The sequence below is a fragment of the Cornus florida genome, unplaced genomic scaffold, assembly GCF_030987335.1.
Source record: "Cornus florida cultivar Cherokee Brave unplaced genomic scaffold, ASM3098733v1 CherokeeBrave_3.0.0_Hap2_Chr06, whole genome shotgun sequence".
Taxonomy (NCBI): domain Eukaryota; kingdom Viridiplantae; phylum Streptophyta; class Magnoliopsida; order Cornales; family Cornaceae; genus Cornus; species Cornus florida.
Window position 1 is genome coordinate 91,355,030 of NW_026775576.1, and position 19,016 is coordinate 91,374,045.

General features: G+C 35.8%; 1 protein-coding gene across 3 annotated transcripts; it reads left to right on the top strand.

Moving 5' to 3' along the window:
- The first annotated feature begins 1,564 nt into the window (after window positions 1-1,564).
- Window positions 1,565-17,630, top strand: LOC132312852 (phospholipid scramblase family protein C343.06c). Of its 3 annotated transcripts, XM_059811391.1 has the most exons (14): window positions 1,565-1,695; window positions 1,826-1,884; window positions 2,024-2,082; window positions 2,419-3,039; window positions 4,271-4,357; window positions 5,599-5,640; window positions 5,774-5,818; window positions 6,816-6,881; window positions 6,992-7,048; window positions 7,173-7,234; window positions 12,533-12,653; window positions 14,368-14,445; window positions 14,576-14,682; window positions 17,438-17,630. In XM_059811391.1, exons 4-14 carry the CDS (start codon window positions 2,440-2,442, stop codon window positions 17,463-17,465), a joined length of 1,293 nt encoding a protein of 430 aa, XP_059667374.1. In that variant the 5' UTR covers window positions 1,565-1,695; window positions 1,826-1,884; window positions 2,024-2,082; window positions 2,419-2,439; the 3' UTR covers window positions 17,466-17,630. The 3 variants fall into 3 exon arrangements, with proteins under 3 accessions (XP_059667374.1, XP_059667373.1, XP_059667375.1); XM_059811390.1 differs by lacking the exons at window positions 1,826-1,884; window positions 2,024-2,082; XM_059811392.1 differs by lacking the exons at window positions 1,565-1,695; window positions 1,826-1,884 and having other exon boundaries at window positions 1,988-2,082.
- Window positions 17,631-19,016: the final 1,386 nt, after the last annotated feature.

Below are 19,016 nucleotides of genomic sequence, written 5' to 3' on the forward strand. Positions count from 1 at the left end.
AAGAGACTCCAATATCTCTGAGCCGAGTTCCATTCCACAATGGTACATAGTAGGTTAGATACCATTATTTGTCCACCCATTCTTTTTTTCTTTTCTTCTTTAAAGATTTTGCACACCCATTTTATCTCATTCCTTGTAAACTTGTAAATTTTCTTCCTGTTATCTTATTTCCCCAAAAAAATGAAAAAAAGTTGAAAAGGAAGTTGTCAATAAATCATATAACCACTGTAGGAGAACAACATATCTTAGAGGTCTGGAGTTCGAATTTTTTTCTAACTATTTCGAAAAATTATTTCAGTAATTGTTCGGTGCATGTGTCCCATAAATTATGAATTATTCTAAGAGACTCGAGGGAAAACATTGCACAAAACGATAAATAACCTCACCAATGAATTTTAAGATCTAGGCTATCCAATGAATTGCGGTGACAACTTGTCACTCCATGTGCCCAATGAATTATGGAGTGCTCTAACTTGACGCCGGAAGGGACATAAAATCTCACTGGGCCGAGTCCAGCCCGGCCCATCAGTCCAAAGGGAGGCCCAACAACCCTTCAGCCCGCTGACTCATTCAAGGCCTATTTTGACCAAAAGCAAGGTCCGTTTTGACCGAGAAATTGGTCGAAACAAAAACCAAGTTCATTGAGAAGAAATAAAACCCATATTATTTGAAGGTTTAGAAAGAATAAAGGGTTTTTAGGGTAAGAATAGGCTTCTATAAATAGAATAAGAGAAAAAGATAAATGATTTGATTGAAGTGTAAAAAATAATTATCCTAATAGAGATAGTTTTTTGCACATTCAACACCATCATCAATTTATTTTAAAAAATCATATAACAGATCCAATAAAACAAATATTCATGAAAAAATTTGAAATCTTACATAGTAGACTTAAAATGAAAATATATAGTTTCAAGATTAGTTATTGAAATTCGATCATAAAATTCCAAGGAATATTAAAATTAGACGTGTGGTAGTCTGGTAGACACTTTATTTATTATCATCTTTGCCTATTATAAATTTGGAATTTTAAATTATTAACTCTTAATACAAATATTTAAAAAAAAAAAATTGAATTTGTATATTCACTTAAATCCTTCAATCAAAAGAAGCCTTATTGTAATATTGTACAATATTACAAAACCTCCGAATTGATTTTCTAATATTGTACTCCGTAAATTGATTTTATTCAAATATTTAATAAATTTTCTAAACCCTCCTAATCAAATTCATATTACTACATTAATTTAAATAAGTGAAGTGATAAGTCTTCTAATCTCAATAGTCGATTTTTCATCCGAATATAATGTGATTGGGAATGAGTTGAAGAAAAAGAGATGTTTATGAATTGTTTTTTAAGAATTTCAATGTGATCCAACCACGGTCTATTAGAAGGAAGAGCTGACAATCGAGGTCGAAAGAGTTATAATTTATTTTTAAATAATACAAAAGTGCAAGTGTAAGAGTATATTTTTTAAAATTATTACTTTTTTTTTTTTTTGGGTTAAAAAAAACAAAGTGCAAGTGAAAAAGTGAAGTGTAATAAAAAAGAAATGGTTAAATCCAATCTTGGCAAGGGGTATCTACTGGGTTTTTAGGTACCGATTCTACCGAAGTCTGGAATAGCGAAGAAAGAACGGAATCACACTTTCGAAGATCCGATTTGTCTCTGCCAAATAGCACTAAACATTTTAGGTGATTATTTCGTTCTCTTTTTTGTTGCATTTTCTTTTGGATGAATTTTTTTCCTCAATAAAACTCGTATCACCTGTACAAGTGTGTATATATATTGGATTATGTTTCAGCCGTTCCAATTGATTTCTAGGGTTTCAAAGCAATCTTGAAAATGCTGAGTCGATTCTTATATGCTGATAAGTTTTCCAGGTGCTTTTGTTGTTCCCCTTTTCATGCATTTTATTTCTGATGAAAAAAAAAAAAAATCTTCAGCAGAAACTTATAACATACATGTGGAGTGTGTGTATGTATATTGGATTATGTCTCAACCTTTCCAATTGATTTCTAGGGTTTCAAAGCAATCTTGAAAATGCTGAGTCGATTCTTATATGCTGATAAGTTTTCCAGGTGCTTTTGTTGTTCCCCTTTTCATGCATTTTATTTCTGATTAAAAAAAAATTCTTCAGCAGAAACTTATAACATACATGTGGAGTGTGTGTATATGTATGTATTTTGGATTATGTTTCAACCGTTCCAATTGATTTCTAGGGTTTCAAGCTATCTTGTTAATGCTGAGTCGATTCTTATATGCTGATAAGTTTTACTCGGGAATTTTTTTTTTTTTTTTTTTCCCTCTAAAGTTTGATAATCAATTTTTTTTATTTTTTAATTTTTATTTTCTACGCTTTTGTTTTAGCTTAGAACATGTGTAACTTTATGGTAATCTATCATTGCTTGTCTCAGGCACTTTTGAATCTTGGTTACATGAATTGGTTAAAGGGTTTGCGTTGTTTCACCAACTGTCCTAAATCCCCTGGAGAGATTTTCAAATGTGGTGCATTACAGTATTCTATTGTGAATGAGCATCAACATGGTGTTCTTGATTCTGGAAGTATCATAACCCGTTTGCAACAAGAAAGAGGATGTGCAATTGCAACATCATTTCAGCGATCTGGTTTGGGTTCTAAATATATGAATCTTCAAGAAACAATGATCTTAGCAAAAAGTATGTTTTGCAAATTTAAATTGCCATATCGTTTGAAAGGAAACGTATTCGGGCCAAAACAATATGCAATGACCATATCTCGTCAATTTGGTCAAGGCACACAAAATGATCCAAACTTGGATAGAAATTTTCTAGTACAGCTCTGGGTTGCAGATAAAAAAATGAAAAAATTTGGAGGTAGAAGAAGACGGAAGATTGATAAGGATGCAACCCATGGTGAAAATATTATAGAAGGATGGTTTTCGGGCTCATCTACAAAAGAAGAAAAAATTGACTATGATCTGCCGAAACCAGTTTTCGGGCAACCACCTCTTAGTCAACCTGCCACAGGTTTCTTGAAACCAACATCTTCAGAGGAGGTGAGGTTGGGTCCTCCTTTCTATCTTTCCCCCCCTTCAAATAGCATTATCTCATGATCAGAATGTACTCTAGGATTTTTCATGTGTTAGCTTACTGCTTGTTATGTTTTTATGATGTTCATTTTAATATGTTTTACTTACTTATCAAAAAAATAAAATAAAAATATTAATATGTTTTACAAAACTCATATGGTTATTTTGTTTGCTTATTTATTTCAAAGGCCAATACCGAGTGTTTGTCTTGTCCATGCAGGGTCGTGGGAGAGGTGAACTAGGTACCATTTTTAGTATGAAGTGTCTGCCCTCATATGCAATAAGCCTTTTTAGCCCAAGATTTTACCATTGTATTGAGCAATGGACTTTGCTCGTGTTTTACTGATAGGAAACCGTAATTTAATTACAAGAGAAGAAAAAAATGAAAATGAAACAAGGATGATGATTCCTTAGTATAAGTAAAATATAAAATAATGAACTAAAAATTGAGAACTCCTGAAAGGAATTCTCTTTCAACCAAGGTTTCCCAAATTCCCACTAATTTCAAGGAGAAAGTGTTCTCTAAAAGACACGAGACTGGATGCCCATCTTTTTGCAATGCCATCGACCTCCTTACTAGCTGTTCTAAGGATCCATATAATTTCTGGTCCTCTCAATAATCTGCCCTAGTTTTCTCTTACACCACAAATTTCCAAGAGTCCCATTCACTCTATCACAATAGTTGCCTCCTATTTTCGTGTATTTTGATAATCCACACAGATAGTTCATTGAATAGAAAACAGGCTGCTTTGTTTGAAATATGAACGTTGCTATAAAAAGAAAGAAATGTTTACTGAACAGCTGAAGTGTTTCAGGTTTGAGAAAGTAAGGAAGTAAGACTTGCATCTTGATGGAATGCCGTACTTTGGATTTTTTACACTAACTGATTTTGGAACTTATGGGTAATCCATGTAGTGAGGTTTGCTCATGGGTCAAGCCTACCCATATATAGATATTTAATAAATTGTATATATGCTTAGGTTCAGTATAATATTGTGTCTCATCTTTATTTTCTCAACTTAGAAACTTTTGTTGCAAATCAGGAGATTTTTATTTTTATGCAATATATTCATTCTTTTATGCATAGGTTTTTGAAATTCTAATGTTGTGGCATTCATCTTTTGTTGCTTTGGATGCCTTCTAACATACTTCTAACTGCATCAAAATGACTTGGTCTTCACTTTTTAAATTTTTTTAGGCCCTCGTTGCACCTCTTCTTGCAAGATCCAATTTGTTGATTACTAGGGACATAGAGTGGGCAAATCTTGTTCTTGGATTTGAGCAGGTAATTGTTTTTGGCCTATCTATTTGTTGACCTCCATATATTTGTTTACCTCCATCTATATTAAGCATTTGACAGACTTAGTGGTTTTCCATCATGTCATCATTTAAAATTTTAAACACTACAGATGTTTTATTAGTTTTTAGAATAGTCAAGTGTCTGTCTATTATCTAGTTAAATAGTTTCAAAATTCTTAACCAACTAATAGACGGAAAGTTATGAGAATAATGTTTAGGTTTTTTGCATTGAAGCATATGGTTTTCAATGGATGAAGCAAAAGTTCCTGTCTTATTCAGCCATAATGACTGTGGAAAAAAGACTTCTACAGAAAAACTAGAAAGAAGTTGTTCCCTACTTCTCTTCCCTGATTGTTCTTTGATTTGTTCACCGCATAACACTGTATATTGTAGATTTTTTATTTATTTATTTATTTTAAATTTTTTTATTTATTGACTTCACGTATTAATTTCTGTTAATCCTTTTGCTTTGTACAGTGTCCACTTATTTGAGTTTTGGTTTCACTAAAGACAACATTTTTTTTTTTGATGTAAAACTATAAGCTAACATAATTGACAATTTTCCTTGTAGTTCATTTGGGGTCCTGGGCACTACTGAAAAACAAATTATCTCTTTTCTCATTTGTAGATAGCCTTGTTTGCATTTAAGACTGATTTAGACATCTTGTCTAGATTTATTAGTCCTGATGGAGCTTCATAATAAATCAGGTTTCTGGAAATTGGTGGTGTTGTGCTCAATCTAGATCTTAGTTGGGTGGAGTTTTGTATGAAAACTCCAGTGATTGTGCCTGTATTAGTCCTTAGTTCCCTTCCCCCCATCTTTCCTAGAGTTATTTTGGATCTTTTGAATATGTATAAAAAAATATAGACTTAGTTGGACAGGAAGACCTAGGATGTAAAATTTTAAAAGTTGGTTCTTATCGAACGAGGCACTGATTGAATCAACTCAAGACCGTGTGAACCTAACCTGTGTTGGTTTCACTTAGACGAGTCTTAGAACTTTGGTAGACCGAACTGTTTTGTCTTCCACAACCTCAAAGTTTGTGCTTCTCCATTTTGAAACACTCTGTTAACAACAAGGTTATTCATGTGATTATGTGTTATTGCATTTTCATTTATTTATTTTCCTAAGTAGCATGCCATTTATTTCTGTTCATCCTTGTTAATTTATTTTTGGTTGGCTTCTATTTGTGGTTTCACCTTTAATTTGTATTTCTGGGAATGCAGGAAAATCGTTACTTTGTAGTAGATATCTGCTACCCTCAATCAGTATGTTGCCTTTCCACTTTCTTTAGCCTATTGACTTTCTGCCACCCTTGGGATTAATATTTAAACAGACGTGGCTACTATTGCACAACTAGAGATCCTGCCAAATTTCTGATATAAAATGTTTTTCTTTCAGCCTGTGGGTTTAATCTGTGAAAAGAGTAATGTCATTGCCAGACAGGTATGCAATTTTTTTCCAAGTTCATTTTCTTTCTTTCCGTCTTTTTGTAATTTTGTTTTTTGCATGATATTTTTCTCCAATCCTTCCTGTTTATTATTTGTTTTGTATGAGTTTCTTATTACCTATTTACGTCTTATATATGTCACAAGTCTTACGACTTAGAATGCATGGATAGGTCACCATCTGTATTACTTGGTCTTTAAAAATTCAATAAAAATCTCTAAAGTTCTCCAATGTTGTAAAAGGTGGTGTACTTGGGAATTGGGGCTCTATGTGTGACGTCGAAATCTTTTTTACTAAATTATTTTGGGGCCTATTTTGGAGCAGAGTGTTGGCCGTTGAAAGACATAAGAACAATGTTTTCATGCAGCGGAAATGAGGATGATACATTGGATGATTGAACTAACTAGAAGAGATAAGATTAATAATGAACATGTGAGGAGAACACTAGGTATAGCGCTATAAATGGTAAAATTAGAGAAAGTATACTTAGGTAGGTGGTATGGTCATATTCAACGTAGACCCGATGATGCACCATTTAGAGAAGAGTTGTTTGTCTTGAAGGTAAGTGATAGAGAGGCGGACCAAAACTTACATGGGATGAAGTAATAAAAATAAAAATAAAAAATTTAAAAATTAAACCTAATAGAAGACATAATATATAATAGGAAAGAATGGAAAAAGAGAATTCGTGAGGCCGACCCATCTGTATGGGGTAAAGGTAAGGATGATGATGATGATAACTGATTCTGTAACATTACAGTGGTACTGGCTGCTTATGTTACACCGCTTCCACATCTGCAACTGCAAACCATGTCATGAACACTCTCTTTGCTGCATTTTCTTTTTTGGTATACATTAATCACATAAGTCAAATATTGGTAAATAAGTATATTTCATATTTGAATATTACTCCATTATCTTTAGAACTGCACACGTGGGTTTTACACTACTTTTTAGATATTCTCATTTGCTAAATGTGATATTGTTATTGCAGTTGCTTCGTCTTAGGCGCCCTTTTGTGGCTGACATAACTGATGCCCTGAGTAATGATTTCTTTAGGGTGAGAACTTTGCACATATTTCTTTTTGACTAACTGACATGATGCCATCCATTCGAGTTTTTGGGTTTATTGCTGTTGCAGCTTAAGGGCTAACTGATTCCTACATGTAGGTCCGGAGGCCCTTTTGGTGGATAACCAGCTCAATTTATGCAGAGATAGATGGTAAGGTATGCCAATTTGAAACTTTTTATGTGCAAGACATCATTGGGTTTCTGTTCCAATAGTTAAAAATAAAAATATCGCAGGTATGCATAAATCTAGTTTTTAATGATTTCGAGTATTTTTTTCTAGGAAGTTGGTGTCGTTCACAGAAGATGGCATCTGTGGAAGAGGATTTATGATTTGTACTTGGGGTAATTCTAGTTTCCATCATCTTACTTTTGTCTTATTGACAATATATTATTATTGTGCTCATGGTGCATGTCATTTGTTTTCCTAGTTACATAAACTTGGAATAGAAGTGGTTTGATTCTTGAAATTAACAGCTAGTAATGCATGAGTGATAGATACAATCCGAATTGGAGACTGATCGTGAGTTAGAGAAATTGGAAACAGGATCTTAATCAAGTGTTACCGAGTGTGTCAACTTCTGATCCCGTATAGCAGAAGTTGTACCGATGACTATCATAGAAGGACGAGTTCTTTGTCATTTTTCTCTATCTTTGTTATGATATTTTGGCAGTTCTCTGTGTGTGTGTGTGTATATGCTGAACATGCTAACCAGAGAAGATGCAAATAAGGAATTTTATGTGGAGCATGGTTTTTACTTTGTGTAACCCAGTCTAGGGTGAAATTGAGCCTAGTAAAAAATTCTAGCTTCCCATTTTAGAGTCTTAGACTTAGTGTGTGTGTGTGTATATATATATTACTTTGACAAGAAACACACACCTACCCACTTGCCCCTATGGGAACTTGAACCCTTGACCTTCTACTTTGGAAGGCAAGGAAGTACCACCAGGTTACAACCTTGGTGAGTCTCAGTATAATTAGGAGTACTCCAACTTATAAATATCTTTGTAATCTTTCTATTCTGTGAGTTTATTTTGAAATTCAAGAGAAACTTTGAAGCTTTATGTGATATTTACCTTACCTTAAGGGGTGGTTCCTAAGGAATTCTATGTGAAATTCCTAGATTCTCCTCCTCTTCCTTTTCTTTAAGCACAATTCTTGAGTTATTGTTTGTGGCCTCCAAACAGCCCTAGTTTCAACCCAGAACTTCACCTTAATCAACCTTAAACAATTTTCCTATCCTTTGGCATTCAATCTAACTTCTAAAAACTTCAAAATTCTTGCTTCAGAACCTTTCTCTGAAATTCCTGCATCCTGTCACCTTTATAACCTACCCAAGTTCTAATCTGTTTTGATTCACGTACCCCTAGAAACTTTCTTCTAGCTCTTTATACTCTTACCGTACAAGCTTTCTGTTATGTATGTCTCAAATTCTTATTGGGTTGCGCTTTGGGTTGTATTGGTTTGGGGATGTGTTGTTAGACTTGGGCCTAAAGTAATTCTACTTGAGCCCCAAGTAGTTGCTCTCCTTGCCCGGTAAAGATTTGTATTACTTGTTCACCAAGCTAGGGTTAGGAACTCTCTATAAATTTAGAAAGGGAGTTGAGTTGTGAGTAGAGAAGAAAAGGAATGGAGTGAGTGAGAAGAGAAGAGAGTGGGTGAGAGTAGAGAGACGCAATTACTGGGTGGGTATTCTCTACAGTTGTATATTCTCTTCTTGATTCATTATAATGAAAATTCTTCTCTCCCTAGGCCAGGTGGGGACGAACCATGTTAAATATTTTGTTTTCTTTGTGTTGTTGTTTGTTTGTTTCATGGTTGGATCTCCATGATAGTTTGTGTTTGCTTCTGCTGTACTGATTGAAGGGGTATAATTCCCAACACTTTCTGTTACAAATACGTACCACAAAATCATTCATAGGTAGCACGAACCCTAGTCTTTTAGAGCTATCTTAAATCAGTCCGTTATTAAGCAAAAAAAATCATATCTTTCTTAATCTGTACATAACTTTTTGAATTCTACTACCATGTTACTAGTGCAGAGCTTCCATCAAAGTCTAATGTACTTGATTCAGGAATGTTACCTTTAGAGGCTACTCTTCAACCCATGTATGCTTCTATTTATGCTTTTCTTCATCAACAAAATGGGAGTGGAAGTGAGCAGCAAAAGAATGAAGTTCCAACCTCTGTAATAAAAATCAATAAATGCAACCATCAATTACGTTGGCTGCTACTTCTCTTATGGAAGCTAATACAAGCCACTGAGTTGGTCTTGAGAAATATAGGTTGTGACTACTGCGGTACTTAACGAAAGTGCAGGGAACATGATGTTCATGGAGTTAAACCAAAGGAAGTCCGAAGCTTGAAGCAATGGACAGAAATGTACTGAGTGGTCAGGTTCCAAGTTATCCAAAAATGTGCTTGTTTAGCAAATTATTGAAATTATTGAACATATTATTGAAGATAAATGCAGTGGAACAATAAAAAAAGAAAAAGAAAAAAAAAAAGACGAGACTTCTTCCCATTGCTCTTGTTCTCTTCAAATGACAACATTAAACTAAATCAATTCCAAAATTCATGGATACAATATTAGGACTTGTGGTTTATTATCTTGTTCCCTTCAAATGACAGCATTAAACTAAATCAATTCCAAAATTCACAGATACAATGTTAGGATGTGTGGTTTATTATGTTAAAACATTACAACACCCGAGTGCAAAGCATGCTAACTTTAGAATAGGTGAATTAAGAATTTTACACAGAGCATGCTTTTTACCTTGTGTAATCAAGTTTATGATTGAATCGAGTCTTACTATATAGCATCTCCAATGGCCTCTCAAATGGGCTCTCAAATTTAAAATATAACAGGTGGATGAAAATAAGGCACTCCAATGGCCTCTCAAAATACCTCTCATAATTTGAGATTCTCAAATGTATTCTCAAATATAACAGTTCTCAAATGGCCTCTCAAACTCAAAGTATAGCAAGTAGATGAAAATAGGCACTCCAATGGGATCTCTCAAAAGACCTCTTATATTTTGAGATTGTCAAAAGTTGGTAAAATGAAAATAAGGCATTCCAATGGGCTCTCAAAACATGAAATGGTTGTTGTGTTAAAAAATAACACTTTGGATGAAATGCACCATTGGAGCAGAATTACAAAAATATAGCATTTTGACACTGTAGCTCCTCTCAAAATATAGATTTGGCATGGAAATATAGCATTTTGCATTGGAGATGCTGTATGTTGTCTTTATAGTTTTGTTTATGCTTTATTAGGTTTTAGGGGTCAAAGGTATTTGGTAACTTTAAAATTTACTGTATATGGGCTGTAGTTATGGTCTATGGGATAATTTTGGAACAATTTTGTGACGTTGAATTTTTGTATGGGGTCTTTAGAAGGATAGGAATAGTCTTTATTCAAAGTTTTCGTTTTCTTATTTCAGAGTCTTAGACCTAGTATAATTAGGGGTACTTTATTAGTATGTAAATATTTATGTAACGTTTCTATTAGATGGAGTTGATTTTGGATATTAAGAAAAGATTTGAAGCTCTACAACGTTTAATAATTTTTACCTATGGGGTTATTCCTTGGGATTTTGGGTGGAATTCTTAGATTCTTCTACTTTTCCTTCTTTTCTTCACTTCAAGCAACAAGTACTAATCACTAGTGTTTCACATCCTCTATCTCAACCCCAAAACTCCATCTTAACCAGCCCATTCAACTTTAAACCAGCTCCCTACCTTTTGGCCTTCAATTTAACAACCAAAAGAAAAAAGGGACATCATACCCAGTGTGGTCTCCGTTAATTGAGGGTGCTTGGAGGGGCACATTGGATACAGGTCTAACCTTTGACATTATTTACATAAAGGAGCTGCTCTCAAGATTCGAACTTGCGTTCTCACAGATGATAGCACGAGTATTTTACCATTGCACCAGGAAATGGCCCCTCCTGCAATTTAACAACTAAAACCTTCAAAAGTTTTTAGGGTGAGTATTTCTTACCTATGAATTCGTAAAGATGTTTGTGATGCAGAATTCAATTTGTTCTCTATATTTTAACATAATTGTAATTGTAACAAAGTAATATATTTATGTTGGAACTTTGACATTAGCTACCAGCTATTTAAACAGTAAGTGAGTTTGAAAGCATTCAATCCGGAAAGGGTAGGTTGTGCATGGTTGATTCCCCTCTCTTGTTTTGCAAATGGGATCATATGCTTGAAAACACTTAAAACTTGCTTCACACACGCGCGCGCGCGCGCGCACACACACACACACACATATATATATATAGTTTTTGCTATATTTTAACTTGCAATTTTTGTTTGAAGGTTGAAATTGGACTGATAAGTGACTATCTATGCTGTCATCTTTTGGCACACTATAATAAATGAAGAATGAAACTGCTCCTCAACAAATGGTGAACCTCATGTAGCAATAAGTTGAGGGGGATAAAAGACAGCTACCAGTTAAATGTCTTAATTCCTTTTTTTTTTTTTTCCGTTTTCTTTTAGTAAAGAGAATGTAGTAAACAAAGAAAGGAGGCAAGCTCCGTTGACACGGGATGTATACTAGGGGAACAAGAAGCTAAAACTGTAAAGCCTGAGCTCCTTGTAAAGAAGCAATGCATACACAATAAATCTGAAATAGATAAAGTTGTAGGCCTAGATTTCTCTAAGGCTAGAACACAAGAAAGCAATAACCTCAAAAGGACAATAAACATCCTTCAAAGCCAGGTTGAGATCTCAGGGCCTCAAAAACCCTTTTATGTTTGTTTTTTATGGACTGAAAAAGGTAAAATTGGGCTCCCTTTCAAGCTTTGACGAAAGAAGAATCATAACCTCTATATTGCAGGCTTTAAAAGCCTTTCTATCGAGCCTAAAAGCAACCAATTTAACCAAAGATGGAAACTAGATGACCCCAACATTCTTTCTCTAGCGAACAATGGATTGTAAGATGGTTAACATTCTCTTGCCCTACCATGCGTGCAACACATCTATAAGGATTCACCCACTTCGCACTGATTAGTGGTTGATGGTAAGAATTTAATGTATAAATTCTATCCAAGCAATTTTAGAAGGTGAATTGTACTCTGTAGTTGTCTTAATTCAAATTCCACCTCCAGTGCGCTTGAACCATCAAAGATTCAGTGAACATCTTCACCAGGGACCTACGTAGTCTGCTTATCTTTCACACCAAGATATCCTCCTGCATCTTACCCTCTGAAGTATACAACCCAATAGGTTTCTGTGAAACTACATTCTTGCTGCAACCACTCCCCCTTCCCTCCTCCTTCGATTTACTTCCTAGTACGATCCTTACCTTGGCCTTTCGGAAAGGTGCTGTTGCAAACAGATCTTATAAGGGCCTTTAGAGAAGAGCAGTCAGACCATCTTTCATTCAAAAACACAATCCTTTCTTACTTTTATGTAAAAATATACCTCCTTTAAGAAGTTCCCCCCAAAAGCAGCATAATCCTTTTCTGCAACCGTGAAATTTCCGTGCACTATTTGACTCCCCAAATTTCCACGTCACCATTAAACCCCAGGATTAATTTTGTTTCTTTTAAGTAATTTCGATTCCATCATACGTATCTATGGTTAAAACTTTATTTACCTGTCTGTCATTTCCTTTGTAGTGATAAGCAGTTTGCAGTGGTTGAGAATCCTGGCTTTTGGAACTGGACATTTACTTTGAAGGATATTGATGGGGGAGTTCTGGCTCAAATAGAACGTGACTGGAGGGGTTTTGGTTTTGAGGTTGGTTTTTCACTTTCAGTGTTTCCCATATTTATTCACTGTGTTAAGATTTAAGACTCCATTATTTGTTATTCTTATCCACTATTGTCTTTATTTTGGTTGTGTGTTGTGAAATTCTTTTACTTCTACCTTTTCCTTGTTTCTCTTCTTTCAACAACAGAGATCAGAATTTTATGCAATTCTATTGGCTTAAGAAAAAGAAGCTGGATTGATATATTGTGTTATTGGGCATTGTAAGAGCCATTAGGAAGTGTTGTAATTCAAGGAAATATAGCTGTAGCATCACGTGACTATTATGGTGTGAAATATTGATCAAATTGTTCTTGACGTTGTTTTAGAATTTTAAATGTATCTGAGGTGTCAGATTTGGTATCTTTTAAGAATTATGATTTGAGAACATTTGGGCATGTGACCATTTCTTTTTATTACTTCGGCAGATTCCTGAAAATAAGGTTTCACTGCACCAGACTTGGTCTCTCTGTTGATTTGAGGATATCAACTATATTATTGGTTTGAAAATAGGATGACAAAATTTATTATTAAAAAAAAAAAAATAGGATGACAAAAACTTATCAAAAAAGAAGAGAAAGGTGGAAAGAGAAAATTCATCGAGTATAGAAGAGAATATTATGTTATTTGTTGACAATGAAGTTGCCAAAGCGGTAAAGAAGACTGAAAAGAAGAGGAGCTAAAAAAAATAAATTCTGATCTATCTAGAATTTTCTTTCTTCCAAACTTGATTAGTTCAATTTTTCTGATGTGGAATGGATATCCAAAGATATCGGAAGCAATATGTTTAAGGGTGGAAATAGTGCACACTACTTCATGACACTGTACCCATTATAGGGTTTTGGATTTAAGATATTTGGGGGTCTTTAACCTATTTAAAGTATTGAATTAAGATCTGTAGTTGTCGGCTCACTATGAGTTATGTAACCTCTTTTGCAAATCTGAAGGCCAATTATAGTATTTTTTTTAATGTACTGTTTCTCAAGTCATTTTATATTTCAGGCTCATAGATATAAGCAATTTTCTAAATACTCATTTAAAAATCCCATGCTTGATGAAGTGGGTGTGGGGCTAATGATTTCATCAACGGCCATAAGTCCTGGAATCTTTAGAAATAATAAAGTTTGGGTATGGGTGAACTGGCACCCATCCTGGATTACTTAATGCATATAACTGTATGCATACTAAAAAATTTAGATGTATTTAAATAATGTCGAGTTAAATTATTTTTCCATTGGATTTAGCTATAACTTTGAATTTTAAATTTATTTTTCATGGTTCTGGCCACAAATTTGTCTGATTGTCGGATGCGAAATTGTCACCAGGTTTCTATAAGTGAATTGCCTTTAAATCATGACGTGATCCACTGACAGGTGTATCCTTTATAAGTGAATTGCCTTTAAATCATGATGCTTTTCTTGTAGTATCATCTGTAGTAGAGAGATTTTAAAAGATTTGATTTCATAATTCTTTTTTTAACATGAAGTACATAGTAACAAGCCAAAGGGCCTCTAGCCCAATGGTATGATCTCTCCTCCCCAAAGAGGGGGGGGGGGGGGGGGGGGGGGGGGGGGGTGGGGGGGGTGGATTTCGAGAGTTCGAGTCCCAGTGGGGACATATTGTGAGTAGTGAGGGTGTGTTTGCTGTAACTTCCAAAAAAAGAAGTGCATAATAACAATCTAAAAGTCTAATTAATATGATGCAGATCTTCACTGATGCTGGCCAGTATGTTATCCGATTTGGGAGTGTTGATAGTACCGCCATCATTGGCCCTGCTGGAGTGGTAAAGTACCACATAATAGATGGTCTTTTTATTTATTATTATTTGTAGTTGTCCTTAATTATGTTGTTTTCCTTCTTTCTTTCTTCCTTTTTATTTATTTATTTTTTTTTTCATTCTTTTTCCTTTTTAGCTTCAAGAGTTAGAAGTAACCCGTCCCCTGACTCTGGCAGAGAGAGCAGTAACCGTTGCACTTGCTATATCGCTGGATAATGATTATTTTTCAAGACATGGAGGCTGGTAATTTTTTTTGTTACTTTTATCTTTACTGAGCCTGCTGATGTGGTTATAGCAAATGGACTGCTGATCCTGCAAGTATTGCCCCCATGGAATGTGTACTTTAACAGCTTCTTCTGCGATTCCTCATCCTTATATTTTATTTTTTCGCGTTGAGGATAATACTAGGGGAAGAAGCTGAAAGTACCATCCAAAATAGCTTGTCATAAAATAAAAAAATAAAAAAAAAAAAAAAAAAAATGTGTGGGGGACCAAAATAACATGGGAAGAGTTGGTAAATAAAGATATGATAACATGTCCTTTGACTGAGGCTGTGGTCTTTAGATAGGAGCAGAATGGAAAAATAAGACATGTACCCAGGTAGGTGGGAGAAGGCTTTGTTGAGTTGAGTTGGGCATTTTGGCACTTTATTTTACTATTGAAATGGTGATTAGTCCGAATACCAAAATGCCAGATGGCATGCGGATGTCATGTCAATTAGTTTTCTCATATTTGGTATGCTAATTTTATTATGGGGGCATGCTCACCCCAGTCCATCCCCTCCCATCCACCTCTTTCAAGTTCCTTGTGGGACTGAAGTCCCAATTCCTGTATCTCCCACAATGAGGGGGCAGTTGATGTTGCAGGACAAGCAGCTGTGAGGTGATGATCATTTTAATATTCTCATAAAACTGCTCCCCCACTTCCCCAACTTTTGAAATATTTTCTCCATGTTAGATGTCAGAAGGGTCAAATTCAACACCAAATTTTCGCTGCTGTGATGGCACCAAGGTAGCCATCAACCGCCTCTTAGTCTCAGCCAACACACCTGGTGCCTAGGACACACACCAAGTCACACTCCCACACACACGAAGGTTAAGTTGGAAAAACAAAAAGCGCACACAACAATTTACAGTTCTGCCTTTGGCTTCCAACCTTCACTAAATTTACAAATAGTACAAGGAAATCCGGCTTGGATCTACAGCAAAGCTCACAATGTCTATCTCCTTGCTGCAGACCCCTAAATATCTATATATAGGCACTCACAAAACTGCCTACACCTGCCTATGAAATTGCCCACTATGTTGGTGGATGACATCCCCACACACCTAGGCTTGTGCTGGCAAAATTTGCTTGCTGCCAGCAAGGCATTTCAGTTGACACCCCCAACTATTGTCTCGGCTTCTTCAACTACTCGAAAAAAAGGACATAGCTGTCAAATAATTCTCTGCTTGAGGTAGCATGAAACGATGCCCCAGAGTCAAAAACCCAAGACTCCGCCTAGTTCTCCAAAGAACATTGCTAGGGCTTGCTGGCACAAGCCAACTCTTGCCATGTAGCCTTGGTGGTTGCCCAACACTTGCCCATATCTCCGTCATGTTAGCAATGCATGAAAAATTGCTTGCAACCGCCTCTCGTGTTGTCTTTCTCAGAAGCTGCCACCTTGCATGGGTGGTGGCACAACCCCACCTCTCCACAATGTCAGCATGTGTGGGAGGTGGCCATCAACCACTCCCAATTTGTACGAACTGTCTGCTGACCAAAGCTATGCATGCCACCTATCTAAGCCACATGTCAGCCATTGCCTTGGCCCGTGCCACCAACATCTTCTAAGTAGCCAACGGAATGGGGCCTAGTCCATGCCAAGCCCTATCTAGCATTCCCTTTGCTTTGCTTCGTGGTCACCTTGACCAATCCCAAGTCATGCCCATGAGTTTGCCACGCCTTGGTCTGTTGGGGCATGGCACATGCCATGCCATCAACATAAGTCCATCTGTGCCATTGTGCTCTACCCACGCGGGCTTGAGAGCTATAATCGAGAGCCACAATGCCTTTGTCCGAGCCAACACCTTGCTCAAGGGAAAGTTAGCACACCCAAGGGCCCATACGTGCTTAGCGTGCCATGCCAAGCACCAAAGCATGTGCAGCTTGCCCATGGGGTTGTTGGCGCACCGCCGGGTACCACCACCGAGTGCCACCACTTTGGAGTGGTGCACAACCATTCCCAAGGCGTGTTGGCATGCTCCCATGCATACATTGTGCTAGGCATGCCACCCCCCCAACACACACACACACACACACACACACACACACACACACATCATCCTTGCCTTTATCTTGTACAAACGGGATCAGCCCCATGGATTCTCCTTTTCCACTCTTGTTTACCACAAGTCATATCTCCTACTAGAATTAATTTTTAAAAATTGTTTTTTATCACTTCATTTCATGTTAGTTTTGGTCGGCCTTTTTGTCTCTTACCTTCTATGCAAATCAATCTCTCTTCCTCACCGGTGCATCTATAAGTTGGCATTGAATATGCCCATACCACTTAAGTTTATTCTCCCTTATCTATAGACTCTTACCCTCCTTGTATATGCAAAAGCAAAGTCATAGAAGAGACGTAACCTCGGCTTGAGGAGTCGTAATGCCCATAAATAAATACGGGGACCTCCAAAAGTCAATAAAATGGCCAAGTCATTCTTCCATGGATTTCCTGGAATTTTGCTTTTGAGTCATTTATGAAAATGCCACTGCCGCATGCCCATTAGCGCTCTCTAACTCTATGATCTCTATGATTGGTATAATTGGCACAATTACAGTTTTATATCATTTGAAATTTTATCCCTTTCTAACATCTCACTTCACTCGTCCTGTCTGGCCTATCCCAAGTTTGTCCGTTGTGGTGTGCCAGTTTCATTTTTACCTGAAAGAGAACTACTTATTTCATTTCAATTTTATTGCCTGATTACTAATTTCTTTTCAATTTTATTTATAGGGGAATTCCTTTTGTTGCGGATGAATAACATGTCATGTTGCGGATAAATTAGTTACACTTATTTTCTGTCTGAAGCTGGCTATAGAACAACTCTTCTAATTCTTTATGTCCAAGCAAATTGATGATTTGCTGTGAACTTTACCAGTGAACTAGTTGGATTCTTCAATTGCGACAACTCTTTCTTTTTTTGTTCCTTGGTCCGCCTTCTCTTATGATTTCTGATATTATGCAATCATACAACTACAATTTCATATTCACATGATTTATGGTTCAGTAGTAAAACCCGACTGAAAATAACAAGAATTAAAAGGAAAATCATACCAGGAACACTGATATCAAAACCTATTTATAGGTGATCGGACGAGTTTTATTAAATTAGCCCACCAAGTGTTAAATGATCTAAAATCAACTAATAAATTTTTCAGGGGTTGTCAAAGATGTCAAATAATGACAAATGGCAAGTAAGAGCGTCTCTAATGTTCTCTCAAACTCAAAATATAGGTGATTTTTTTTCTGTTACATTCCAATGGTAAGCAATACAACCTCTCAAAATATGATTCTCAAAACTTTTCTCATATACAGCAGGTTGCTATAAGTTGAGAATTTGAGACGCTAATTTGTTTTTTGGATTTTTGTGTAGATATGGGCTAGAAAGTCGCATAGAAAAGTAAGAATAATGCATTGATTAAATTAAGGAAAGTAATAGTCAAAGTGTAAGCACAATTGAAGCAGAATTATTAAAATATAGTATTTTGGCACTGTAGTTCTTCTTAAAATATAACATTTTACATTGGAGATGCTCTAATGTTGGAGAAATTATTAGATGGTACATTGACACTTGGTAGACCAAATTCAATTCCAACTCTTTGTTAATATATTACAAAGAAATTTCATTATCAGTCTAAATTGAACTGATCGTCAAATGGTCTAAGACCATCTAATAATTTCTCGTGTAGTCGCAACTACTTGATCATGTGGCTCTCATGCTGAGACCCATAAATTCAAGAGCTGAGATCAATTGTACTCAACATTTCTCATGACAACATCAGTTAGAATTTTTAGAGAGAGTGAAATTAGACCAAAATGAAGCCTACAGATTTCATTCCGAAGACCCGAGTCACATTAAACTACAGATTTCAGTCCGATTAGTAGGTAGACAAGACATTGAGATTGTTCACATTACGTCCGATCACTCCAAAATCATGTTAAAAGAGTCTAAATAATAGGAGTTTTGTATACTTCCAGGACCTTCCTTTAGTTTCAAAAGCAAACTTATAATTCTAATTAGAGCAATACTTACGCTTCAAAGACATTTTTGTCCATATATTGTAATAGTTAAAGTACAATGGTTACAATTTTACGTCTTCCTTTATCCAATATTTTTCAACAATTTTTTTTTTCCCGACGATAAACATGAAGCAACTTGCCTGCTATCAACTCCACCGTGCAACGGTCTAGAAGCAGTTTTGAAAAACACCAGTGACTGAAAATTCCCGCCATTGAGCAACCACCAAAGCAACCATCAGAAGTCACTAAACTCAGAATTTCGGAGCTAACAACTTAAGATATCCTTCTCTAA

What these genes read in the sequence shown, in the direction of transcription:
- LOC132312852 (XM_059811391.1), top strand. Translation starts at nt 2,440, where the DNA reads ATGAATTGGTTAAAGGGTTTGCGTTGTTTCACCAACTGTCCTAAATCC. An exon ending in AACCAACATCTTCAGAGGAG is followed by an intron (nt 3,040 to 4,270) that starts GTGAGGTTGGGT and finishes AAATTTTTTTAG; the next exon opens with GCCCTCGTTGCACCTCTTCT. An exon ending in TCATTGGCCCTGCTGGAGTG is followed by an intron (nt 14,446 to 14,575) that starts GTAAAGTACCAC and finishes TTTCCTTTTTAG; the next exon opens with CTTCAAGAGTTAGAAGTAAC.